The sequence below is a fragment of the Hemitrygon akajei genome, chromosome 8, assembly GCF_048418815.1.
Source record: "Hemitrygon akajei chromosome 8, sHemAka1.3, whole genome shotgun sequence".
In the NCBI taxonomy this organism is placed as follows: domain Eukaryota; kingdom Metazoa; phylum Chordata; class Chondrichthyes; order Myliobatiformes; family Dasyatidae; genus Hemitrygon; species Hemitrygon akajei.
The window spans coordinates 8,601,281-8,614,372 of NC_133131.1; the positions used below are offsets into that span (position 1 = coordinate 8,601,281).

Genomic DNA, 13,092 nt, shown 5'->3' on the forward strand with positions numbered 1-13,092 from the left:
ACCGAATGTTTGTGGGGAACCTGGTGCTAAAATATTCGCAGACGACTTAATTTGGGCTTAAGGTTTCGTAAGTAGCAGAGCAGCTACCTTGCTGCGATATACTGAAAGTCATCCCTCCAGCCAAACTTTTGTTGGCCCATGGATCCTACAAGGGGGGGCGCGGGCCTGTCGCACTCCTCACTTCATCGGTCACTCTCTCCGGACTGTGACCGCCGCGGCCCCGGCACGGGGACCTCCGGCCCTGACTTTGTCCTCTCACCCCACCCACGACCAGCTGCAATTGGCCAAGGTGTCTGGCGGCAGGCGGGCAGAGGCTGTCTAATGAGGCAATGAAGCCCTGAAAACAGCTTCGGCACCCTGAGTCCAAGCACCCTGCACTTAAAGACAAACCCGCTGAGTTTTTTCAGCGGAAAAAACGCGAGCAGCGCAGGACAGCAGCTAAGTGCTGAGAGCCGCCAAAATTAAATTGCGGAATACACTGGACATAAGGAACCTGCTTCGAGTGTTGCTGTATTCCCGTCGTGTCTACCCCACCAACCGGTCCGCAAGAATATTGTCAATATTAAACGGGTCCGCGGTGCAAAAAAAAAAAATGGTGGGTACCCTTGGTGCTTATGCATTATTTCTACTTCCGGATTGTGGGGTTTTACTTCTGGTCTTTTCTGCCCCAGTGCGCATGCATGCAACTAATCGATTTGGGGTCGATCTCGCCTTTCACTACGGCCGAGGTAGGGGATCTTGGCATTAAAGAGGTTGGTGACCACTATCCTACAGTTTCAGGAGAAAAGAGCCTGGGAGAGGCAAGTACAGGCAGTCCCCAAGTTACGAACGTCCGACTTATGGACAACTTGTACTTGCGAACAGAGGGAGGAGAACGCCGTGCGCTATTTTCAACAAGTTAACACTGTGTTGAGTGTGTAACTTTGTATTTGGCTTAAATATTTCTTAGCAAGATTCACCCTGACCCCCCCCCCCCACCTTCAGTCAGCACTGCCCCCACTTGTTCCATTTAACTTGTCTCAGTGCAGGTAGACTTTAGGACCCGAGGCAGCAGAGGACCCACCGCCCGCAGTTGCTGCTGAATCTGCAGTTTTCTGTTCCGTTGACAGAAAATGATCGCGATTGAAAATAAAAAGCAATCAGAAAGAGGTGAAACGCCACCAGTCATTGGCAAAGCGTTAAGCTACAGTCAGTCAACGATCGTAACAATTTTAAAGGATACAGGTAGAGGATAAAGTGGGAATAATGGACCATGTGAAAGGCCCTGCCCTGTTGAAAGCTACAGTCATTACTAAGCAACACAGTGGTTTAATTATTGAAATACATATGTTTCTTAAGTGTTTTATATGCATAGAATGGTAAAATATACACTATATACTAAGACAAATGTTTGACTAACTGATGCTAAATAATACCGGATGTACCTGTTCCAACTTATGTACAAATCTGACTTAAAGACAGACTCAGGAATGGAACTCGTTCGTAACCCGGGGACTGCCTGTAGACCAGGAAATCCCAAAAAGAGCAATCCATGTGGAGGCAAAAGTCAAGGCATGGTGGTGGGGATCAGGTTGGAACTGACAGAAATTGAGGAGATATGATGGATACAGAGGTTGATGGCCTGAAAGACAAGGATGAGGGAACTCTTTACTGTTAGCCGTAAGTGGAGCAAACATGTGTACGGGCTCCAACTATGTCAGGAGGAGGAAGGCATTTCAGAAGCTCTTAAGACAAGAGGTCTCATTTTGGGAGCATATGCAGCAAAGATAGAGAAACAGATAAAAAGAGATGGCATTCTTATGAGGTACTGGGGGGGGGGTGCGGGGAGAGGAATGGGGTTGTGTTGTTGAGGTAGATATGGTAGTATGCAGGTTCATAGACATTAAGGAGAGGTTACACAAACCTAACCTGTATTCTCTTGCACACTAGGTTGGGGGAAATATAAATACTCAGTTATTGAACATCATAAACATTTTGATTTCCCACCACACAAAAACGACCTTTTCTACAAAGTAGCGTACGTTTGGAATTTGTCGATGCAGAGTTAATTAAGCTTTGCATATGGAGATTAACAAGAACAATGTCTTGAAGTAAATGATACCAAGAGATATTCAAAAGTAGTGAAATGATACTATGGCTACAGCTCAAATATGAACAAGTTACTGAATACCTTACTCCTGTTTCCAAGAAAAGCTTTCAGTGCTCGCTTACTGGGTAGACTTGAACTGATAACCAAATATATGATTACATGAAAAAGCAGAAGGCGGCTCACAATTAAATGAGATGATGGCTGATCTTTCCTGCAATTCCTTTGATACCCAAATATCTACTAGTTTCCATCTTGAATTTACTCAGTGACCAAGTAGTAACAACTTTTTTTGAATTTACTACCCTCTGAAGGGGGAAAAAACTTGTGTTAGGAATGGCTGATCTGCCCCCCCAATTCCAAACACAGCAGCCAAGGGAAAATACTATCCCTGTTTTCATCAAGTTAAACTTTACAGTGAGGCAGCATTCAATCTTCTGAACACAAGAACACATAGGCCTCGTGTGCTTAATCTCCCCTCAAAGGATAAACCTGCCATCACAGGAATCAGTCTGGTGTACTGACACTACACTCCCTCTATTGAAAACTCACCCTTCCTTAAGTAGTGAAACCAAACTTGCACAGAGTATTTCAGATATTAACATGTCTACATCCCCCTGAAGCCTCAGTTTTGCCCTCAGGACCCAGACTACTACCCAGTTTCACCAGGATGCACTTAATCACTTCATCCAAATCAGTGATACAGATTTTATAACTAGGATTCCTATAGAACTCCAGTTCAGTTACTACAAGAGCCAATCAGATACTCAACCTCCCACAGCGAGTCACTGAGAAGTGTAATGGAATTCTCTCTATGGGCCTGGATTAGTGTACCTCCAGCTACTCAACAGGATAAAACAGACTGCTTGATTAGCTGTCAATTTAAGGAAGCCAAATATTCATTTTCTCAGCGCTTTGTGCACAGTGGGTGAAATCTGAACCACCTACAAAATGCACTGAAGTTATTCACCAGGCTACTCCAACACTGCTTTCCAAACCTGCAGCCTCAATCACCACGGGCAGAACACCACTGTAGAAACGTCCTCACTATATCACACTATCCTGACCTGGAAATATTTCACTGGGTCTACATTCTGGACGTGATCTCCTCCATCTATCAGAAGTGAGCATGACTGCTCACCACCAGTTTTCAAAAGTGCATTTCAAAACTCAAATTAAATTTATTATCTAGTTACATACATGTCACCATATACCTTAAGATTCATATCTCTAGAGTGGACAATAAATGGTGGATTGCCACTAATGCTCAAAATCTCCAAATGAAAAATACATAAAATTGCCACAAAAACCCAACCCAAAAATTTCTATTTTTTCAAGAATTAAACAATAACATCACTGGTATCTTAAATAAAAAGATGACAACAGGATATCTAAAAGAAGAAAGTCAAGCAAGGCATTTCCTTAAGGATAAGGAAAATACCGATAGCTGTTATCTTCTTAGACAAAACTGCAACATGAAGCACTTGCCTGACTCACACATAATTGGATATGGTTGGGAAAGGAAGCAAGGGAGTTTCGCATTTAATTAAAATTACTCATTCAAATGAATCTTACTGTGTAATTAAAATGCCTTAAGTACAAAGAACTGAATATACTCAAAATACACTGCAGTCAAAAATCACTACCTGACATGGATTTATTTCTGATGAATGGCCTGACTCAAACTATAGATCTATTTTAATTTATTAAAAGCTGATTTACCATTATATTTGTAGCACATTTTAAGAGACAAACAATTCTTTAAAAAAGTAAACCTCTATTTAGATTCACATCTCAGTGATTAAATACTATATTAAAGGTGTAGTACTTTTGATGAGCAGGGTATGATTTTTCCTCCAGATGATACTAGGAAACAACAAGATGCAATCCCCACTATTTAGTTTTCAGTGTTCCGGTTTCCAAAAGTACTAAAATATCTTGAGTAAAAAGGTAGCCAAGAAGAAGCTCAAGAGGAAAGTGGGAAGGATGTGAAAAGCCTTGGCAAAACCCCCAAGGTTTTCTACACATATGTGAAGAACAGTGGGATGACCAGGGTGTAGGACTGATCAGCAATAAAAGAGAAAACATGTCAGAAGATAGATTCGGTCCTTGATGAATACTTTGTTTCACAATTCAGCAGTGAGAGGGATTTTGATGAATGAGAGGTTAGCATAAAACAGGCTAATATGCTGGAAATTGTCAAGGTTAAGAAAGGCAGTGTTGGAAGTTTTGAAAAGACATTAGAATAAGTAAAAACACAAAATGCTGGCAGAACTCAGCAGGCCAGACAGCATCTATGGGAGGAGGTAGTGACTAGTCCCACATGGGATATGCCCCAGGTTACTACATGAAGTGAGGGAAGAGACTGCTGCATCTTTGGAGATGATCTTTGGTTACAGGGGCAACACCAGCAGACTCGAAGGTGGCAAATACTATCCTTTATTTGAGAATGGTGATAGTGATGATCCTGGGAATTTATAGCATCAGTGCTGGCCAAACTATTGGAGAGGATTCTTAAGAGATAGGCTTTAACAGCATTTGGAAAATGGGGATAGTCACAGGGACAGACAGCATGGCTTTGTAAGAGGTAGGTCATGCTTCACAAGTCTGATTGGTTTTTGAAGAAGAGACAAAACAAATTGATTAATGTAGAACGGTACATGTAGTGTGTATTCTGCCTGGAGAAAGTGGGAATATTCAAAAGACTCAGGTACATGGATAAAAAAATGGAGGGCTATTTGGGGTAAATGGGGAGGGGTTAGATTGTTCTTGGAGAAGACTAAAAGGACGGCACAACATCATAGGCTAAATGGACTGTACTGTTCCATATCCGATCTAAGTTCTATTTGAGACCATTAGTGATGTTTGTAGGATTAACGGGATATTGTTATTAATGTGAAATTATTTAAAGATGTTAAGCACAATGTAAATCTCTATCATTCCTAACCTCAAGCATCTAAAGTCAGGGCTCACCAACATCTTTTTGCCATGAACCCTTACATTAACTGAGGGGTCCATGGACCCCAGGTGGGGAACCCCTGATGTAAATGCAAGTTTATGAACAAGTACAGAAGGAACGCTGAAACTAAAGGGTTACATGGCCACAAACAGGTTGCATAGACTGAGCTTGCACTTCTGTGCTTAGAATGGTAATATAACTGAGGTGTTCACAAAAACCGTCAAGTGCAGACAAAGATATTTCCTGCAGTGGTGGAGTGATGCAGGAACCACAAAGGATGTCAGAAATCTAGAACTCTTCCTCAAAACAGCAAATGAGGCTAGAAGTCAGAGAGAAAGGATCAAATGAAATTTTCCAAACCACCACCGAATGATTTTTATTAAGCTATAGCTTTTGGTATAAAACCAAATCTGATTATGAAGATCAGTCTCCTAGAAACATGAAGCAAGTGCAGAGATAAACGCTCTTACTCCTACTCCTCTGGACACTGAACTTCAAATCTAACCCAAGCCTACAATTACAAGAAAATGTTTGTGAATGCTTTGCAATTACTTGTTTTTTTGCATTACTTACAAAATGTAGCCAAATCTGCATCTAAGTCACAATAATAGACAAACACAATCTGCCTAAACTAGTACAAACAGTTGTACTTCTTCTCATCAATACTGATTACACCATTTAAACATTCACAGTCTAGGTTCAAAAAAAGGATGTGAATCTCTGCGGTAATAATATACAATAAAATAAAACTTTATTTATCCCAAAGGAAATTATTGCTGCAAGGTTATTCAGACAGAAATATATACTTTAAAATACAAAATGTAAACACTGAGGTACAAAAAGACTACAAAATGTGCATTAAAAAGTATAGAGCAAAATACAGATGTGCAATGAAATCAAATACTTATATACTTGAGGAGGAGTTGTAGAGCCTTATAGCTACTGGGAGAAAGGCTCTACAAGAGCTATTTGAAGTCAGGTGTTCCAATCAATGAGATGAAATTGGAGGTGGGGTAGTAGAGATGTGCTGCCCTATAAAAGTCAGGTTACTGACAGAGCCTGCTCTTCTCAAGAAAGATCTGTTTATGTGCACCATGCCTCGATCAAAACAACTTTTAGAGGAACTCAGAAGAATGGTACAGATGCATATAATTGGAAAAGGCTAAAAAAGCACTTCTAAAGACCTAAGTATTCAATCAGTCCACAGTAAAAAAAATTGTCTACAAGTGCAGGAAATTCAGCACTATTGCTACTCTCCCTTGGAGTGGGCTCCTGCAAAGATCACACCAGGAGCATAACATGCAATGCTAAAGGAGGTGAATACGAACCCAAGGGCAGCAGCAAAAAAACCTGAAGAAATTTCTTGAACTTGCTAAAGACTCTGTTCTTGTGTCCACTATAATTAAAACATTCAAGAATGGTGTTCATGGAAGGACACCATGGAGGAAACCAAAAAAAAAAACCACAAAAGAAAACAAAACAAAAACATTAGTGCACGCCTCAAGTTTGCAAAAAACCACCTGGATGTTCTGCACGTTTCTGGGACAATGTTCTGTGAAATTGAATTTTTTGGCAGAAATGCACACTATGTTTGGAGGAAAAAGGGCACTGCACACTGACATCAAAACCTCATCCCAACTATGAAACATGGTGGAAGGAACATCATTGTTTGGGGCCGTTTTGCTGCCTCAGGAACTGCATGGCTTGCAATTGCTGAGGGAAAAATGAATTCAAAATTGTATCAAGACATTTTGCAGGAAAACCCTAGGGTAGTGGTCTGTCACCTGAAGCTTAATAGAAGTTGGATAATGTAACAAGGCAATGATTTGAAACACAAGAACAAATCAACAAAAGAATTGTTTAAAAAGAGAATTCATGTTTTAAAATGGCCAAGTCAGAGTCCATACCATAGCCCAGTTGAGATGCTATGGCATGACCTGAAGAAGGTTGCTGCTCATGCAAAGTTTCCCAGAAATATTGAAGTAGTTAAACAGTTTTGTATTGAAGAATGGTCTAAAGTTCATCATCACAATTGTGCAAGTCTGATCAGCATCCACAGGAAACATTTGATGGAGGTTATTGTTGCTAAAAGAGGTTCTACCAGTTATTAAATACAAGCATTCACATACTTTTTCCAGCCTGGAATGTGAATGATTAAACAATGTGTTCAATAAAGACATGGAAGGTACAGTTGTTTGTGTCTTATTAGTTTAAGCAGATTGTGTTCATCTATTAATGTGACTTAGATGAAGATCAGATCACATTATGTGTAACTAATGCAAAAAAAAAAACAGGTAATTGCAAAGGGTTCACAAACTTTCTTGCAATAGTATTCAATAGTGACAATGAAGAGAAAAGCTATTTTAGTTCAATCTCTGATAGAACTGGATCTGACCTATGTACTTTATTGACTGAAACATCATTTGCAAGGCAATAATTCCAAGATGCTCACTCTCCAACATCACTCTAAAGATTTTAAAATGTGAATTACCAGTAGCTCCTGCTGAATCAGCTAACTCCCCTTCCTCCAAATCCATGTTGTTACTGTATTCAACATCATTCTCTCCGGACCTGTAACAGTTTGAAACAGTTTGAGTTGAGATTCAAGTACAACCCCGACTTAAAGAGCAGAAAAAAGATCAATGTATGTGGGATCAATGAGAGTTTCAAAGATTTGGAGTATAATCTGTAGTCATGTAATATTTACTTCAAGCAAGCAAGCAATGGCTCATTGTTTGGCTGCAACAGCTTAGGCAAAGTATTCAAGAGTGGAATGTCCTTCCCAAAGTTGATACCAAACCACATCTTTCTATCAAGAAACCAATCAATGTGACCACAATTGTAGCCAGTGTAACCTCTCCTATGTTTTGTCAGGAGCCACACGATGTACACACAAGATCGGAAGTACTGGGTGTAATTATCAAATTATGATCTTGTAAATAAGGGAAACACAATTCCCCCCCGCCCCCAAGTTTAGTAAAATGATTGTTTCAGACTAGGTACTGATTAATGGGCACCAGCAATCCTTTGGCACTTTGCATGTGAAAATTCTTGCAAGTCAAGTTAGTTTGAGACAATCCCAGTTCATTCCATCAGGATTACAGGATATTAAAGCAGAATCAATAACTGATTTCCCTCACACCCCCTCATAAAGAAAACACAAGTAAATTGAAATCCTGAGTCACAACTTTTGCTGAAACCAGTTCAATACTTAACCTGAAGTTTTACTGCATGGGCCACTATCATAACCTGAGAGAGAGCTTCCCACTGAGATGGACACAATCCACCTCCTCTCCCACATCCTTTAAAAATTCTGTAAATTTGCCACAAGTATAGTTTCCACTCATTAGTTAAGATTTATTACAAAGCCCTGTTTTCTCAGATACACTCCATTATTTTATACAGCATAGAAAAAGACCTTTCCAGCCCAGAGCCCGTGCCACCAATTAATCTACTAATGTGCACATCTTTGGAATGAGAGGGGAAACTGGAGCACCTGGAGGAAACCCACGCAGTCACGGGGAGAATGTACAAACTCCTTACAGGCAGCAGTGGATTTAAACCTGGATCACTAGCATTATAATAATGTTATGCTAACTGCTATGCTACTGTGCTGCTTCTTGTAAGGAGTCAAAAACTACACAGGCCCACTAAACACCCAAACATGCAAACCGTACAGCATGTGGAAAGAAATCCATCCTGCTGCAATGACAAGGCCATATCCACTACTTTTCATAGACTTTTCCATAGAAGGGCATTGGTGTTTCCATGCCAGGTTGTGATGCACACATCTATAGAAGTTTGTCAAAGTTTTAAATGTCATGCTGAATCTTTAAACTTCCAAAGTAGAGGTATTACTGTGCTTTCTTTGTAATTGTACTCTGAAATAACACCTAGGAATTTAAAGTTGCTGACCCTCCCCATCTCTGATCTCCCAAAGACGACTGGCTCACGGACTTCCTGTTTCCTCCTCCTGAAGTCAATAATCAGCCCCTTGGTCTTGCTGACATTGAGTAAGAGGTTGTTGTTGTTGTGGTACCACTCAGCTGGATTTTCAATCTCCCTCCTATATGCCGATTCGTAACCATCTTTGATTTGGTTAACAGTGGTATCATCAGCAAACTTAAATATGGCAATGGAGCTGTGCTTAGCTGCACAGTCGTAAGTAAAAAGTGAGTAGAGCAGGGGGCTAAGCACACAGCCTGTGGTGCACCTGTGCTGAAGGGAATTGTGGAGGAGGAGATGTTGCCAATCCTAACTGACTAGGGTCTGCAAGTGAGGAAATAGAGGATCCAGCTGCACAGGGAGATTTTGAGGTCAAGATTCAGATTCAGATTCAGTTTATTGTCATTTAGAAACCACAAATGCAATGCAGTTAAAAAATGAGACAACGTTCCCCCAGAATGATATCACAAAAGCATATGACAAAACAGACGACACCAGAAAATCCACATAACATTTGGCAATCCCCAATCCCGAGTCCGGAGAGGCTGCTGCGTATTAATATCGCACTACCGTCTAGCGCGTTCCCCAGAAAGGAGCTCCAAATCCACCAGACAAAAACAAGACCAAAAACTAAAGCTACAAGACCTGCACAAAACCACATAATTACAACATATAGTTACAACAGTGCAAACAATAGTATAATTGATAAAAAAGACTATGGGCACAGTAAAAATAGTCCAAGATGTTAAAGGACTGCAAGTTCGAAAGAAATCACCAGTTTCCACAAGTCCTCAGGGTCCCGACAGACTCGCCATCCCACGCCGGCGGCAGAAGGGAGTACCCCCACTATGGATTTCCAAGGCGCCGCCCAACTCAGCCTCGCAGATGCAGCACACAATGGAAGCTCCGTCAAAACCAGCCTCGCAGACGCAGCACACACCAAAAGCGACCTGACCGCAACGGACTCCGAGTCTGTCGAACCTCCAAGCCGACGACCATCTCCTCCGGCACAGCTTCTCCGAGCACCATCCTCTGCCGAGCATATTAAGACAGCCCCGCCAACGGCCATTGGCAAAGCGACCATGAGAACTGGGGGTTCTTCCCAGCAGAGTCCCTGACCTCACAGCAGCAACGAAGAAGGTCTTCCTGGAATTTCCCAATGTTTCTCCTTGCTTCCACGTCTGTTTTCAATCGATTATGATTGCACACTGCACCCCACTTTACAAATAACAGATAATCAGTTCCGGAGTGGCCGCTGCAAGCTGCGTCTCGCCGCCATCTTGGATCTCAAGATGTTGAAGCTTATTGCTTAGCTCTGAGGGGATGATGGCATTGAATGCCAAACTGTAGTCTGTAAAGAGCATCCTGATGTATGCATCTTTGTTGTCTAGATGTTCCAGGGTTGAGTGAAGAAGCAATGAGGTGGCATATGCTATAGACTTGTTGCTCCAGTAAGCAAACTGGAGTGAATCCAAGTCGCTTCTCAGGCTGGAGTTGATACATTTCATCAACAAATTCTAAAAACACTCCATCACTGTCAGTACAACTGCTATTAGAAGATAGTCATTGAGGCAGGTTACCATGTGCTGCTTAGGCACATGTGTAATTGAAGCCTGTTTGAAGCCGGTAGATACTCCAGAATTTCAAAGCAAGAGGTTAAAGTTATTGGGGAACATTCATTGAGCCAGTTAACCACATTCTTCCTACAATTGAAGCCTGCTGTTTACCTCAGACTCCCAAAGAGAGATGGTTAAAGATACCAGTGAACACTCCAGCCAGTTGTTCAGCACAGGTCTTTAGTACTCAGCCAGGTACCCCATCTGGACTGGATGCTTTCTGTTGGTTCACTCTCCTGAAGGATACTCTCATTTGGCCTCAGAAACTCAGTGGGGTGTGGGAGCTCATGAAAGTGCCTCCATGTTTTGATTATCAAAGTGATCATAAAAGGCATTGGCATTGAGCTCATCTGGGAATGAAACGTTGTTGTTGTGACCTGTGTTGTTTGGTTTCACTTTGTGAGAGGTAATAGCATTCAAAGCCTGTCACAGCTGTTCAGCATCCTTCAGTGATTCAAGTTTGATCTAGATTTGCCACTTTGCACGTGAGATAGCTTTGCAGAGATTGTACCTGGACTTCTTGTATATTACTTGGTCGCCAGACCTGAACGCTACTGATCTAGCTCTCAAGAGATTGCAGATTTCATGGTCCATCCACGTTTTCCTGTTGGGGATGACTCTGAATGATTTTGTGGGGACACTCATCTACAACTGTTTTTTTAATATATATATACATACACACACACACGCGCATATAAATAAATAAATAAATAAATAAATGTCCATGACAACCATGGTGTATTCAATTTGTGATGAGTCCAGTCCACGGCCCAGTCCATCAACCTGAAGCAATTTCATTACTGCTCCTGTCTCCCATGACTTTAGTCTTTACCTGTATGCAAGTAGAAGTAGATCAGATTTCCTGAAATACAGTTTAGGCATGGAACTCAGGCATTTATAATTGTAATATAGCAGCAGTCAAGTGCCTTGGGATCACTTGTGCTGCAGGTGATATATTAATGATAATTGGGCAGAGATGTCTTCAAACAAGCCTGATTTAAGTTCCTAACAATTATTTGAAAGGCATTGAGGTAGGTTGTTTCTTGTTTGCTGATGGCAGCACTCAGCATCGCTAGTGCCCACTCAATGTCGGCCTTTGGCGGTATGTAAACTGTGGTCAGGGTCACGAAGGAGAATTCTCTTGCTAAGTAGTACAATCGGCACTTAATCATTAGATGCTCCAGGTAAGGGGGACAAAAGTGTGACAAGACTGCTGTGTCCAAGCACCACAAAGAGTTTATCATGAAACACAGACCCCACCTTTTCACTTCTCTGAATCAGCAGTCTGGTCCATCCTGTGTATTGATAAGTCCTTGGATTGCCAAATCCTGCATGTCAAGAATGAGCCTCATCTCTGTGAGACGCAGAATGCAGCAATTTCTCAGTTCCTTCCAATACAGCAATGTTGCCATTAGGTCCTTGATCTTATTCTCCAAAGCCTGTACATTCGCTAACATGATGCTGGGTAGAGGAAGTTTCATACCCCAGCGTTTTAGTCTGACTTGGGAGTCCTCTCCTCTCTCTCTTTCAGATGTGTCAATGTACCTTCATCCATTTAAAGGTGTTGTACCTGCATATTTAAGAGTTAAATCTGTAAGTCGCTCAGAAGATCGTGAAATTGCTAGTTCGTTGAGATGGTTCAAAAGCATGTTATTTAAAGGGAAATTACAGGCTGAAGATTGCAGTGAGAGTAGTTCAGAAGGATATTTATAAGTTTTGTAAGCTGCCTGCAATGCGTTGCTGTGCTTCACTAGTGCCATCTTGGAACGTCCATTACATGGAGTGCTGCTGCAGGAAAACAGCAATCATCCAGGCCCTGCTTTCTTCTCACTGCTGTCATCAGGAAGGTAGTACAGAAGCCTCAAGGTTCAGGAATAGTTATTACCCCCCATCATCAGGTTCTTGAACCAGTGGGGATAACTTCACTTGCCCCAATCACTGAACTGCTCCTACAACTTATAGACTCACTTTCAGGGATTCTCATACTTGCGATATTTATTGTTTGTTTGTTTGCAGTTTCACAGTTTGCCGTCTTTTGCATGTTGGTTGTTTACCTGTCCTGTTGGGCGCAGTTTTTCACTGATTCTATTATGTTTCTCGTATTTACTGTGAATGCCTGCTAGAAAAAGAATCTCATGGTTGTATACATTAACATATCCATACTTTGATAATAAATTTACTTTGAACGTTATCAGAATTATAAACAATTCAATGCTCAAGAATTTAAATCAATTAAGACACACTAATGTCTATTTATTTATTGATAAAAAATGTTTTATCGCACAAGAAATGGGGTAGGTGTTGACGATAAACAAGAGACTGCACGATACTTACATTGTTTCCTCATCAATGTCATTTTCTTCTGTATTACTTGTTGCCGTGGAACTAGCAGAGGAGCTGCTGCCATCAAGTTGGTTCAATTCATCGTCCACTGTGAGGAACTCCAAGTCCAAATCACCATCAGAAAGATCATGCTAAATAAACAA

The 13,092-nt window shown here is 41.3% G+C and overlaps 1 protein-coding gene across 9 annotated transcripts in view; it reads right to left on the reverse strand.

Annotated features, from left to right (window-relative positions):
• Positions 1-13,092, reverse strand: part of trim37 (tripartite motif containing 37) — a 103,089-nt gene that overhangs the window by 39,153 nt on the left and 50,844 nt on the right. For all 9 annotated transcript variants that reach the window (XM_073053166.1, XM_073053167.1, XM_073053171.1 and 6 more), the window contains 2 exons: positions 12,941-13,080; positions 7,537-7,616 (listed from right to left, as the gene is read on the reverse strand). In XM_073053166.1, coding sequence (XP_072909267.1) covers positions 7,537-7,616; positions 12,941-13,080 — 220 coding nt within the window. The remainder of the gene's footprint in view (positions 1-7,536; positions 7,617-12,940; positions 13,081-13,092) is intronic.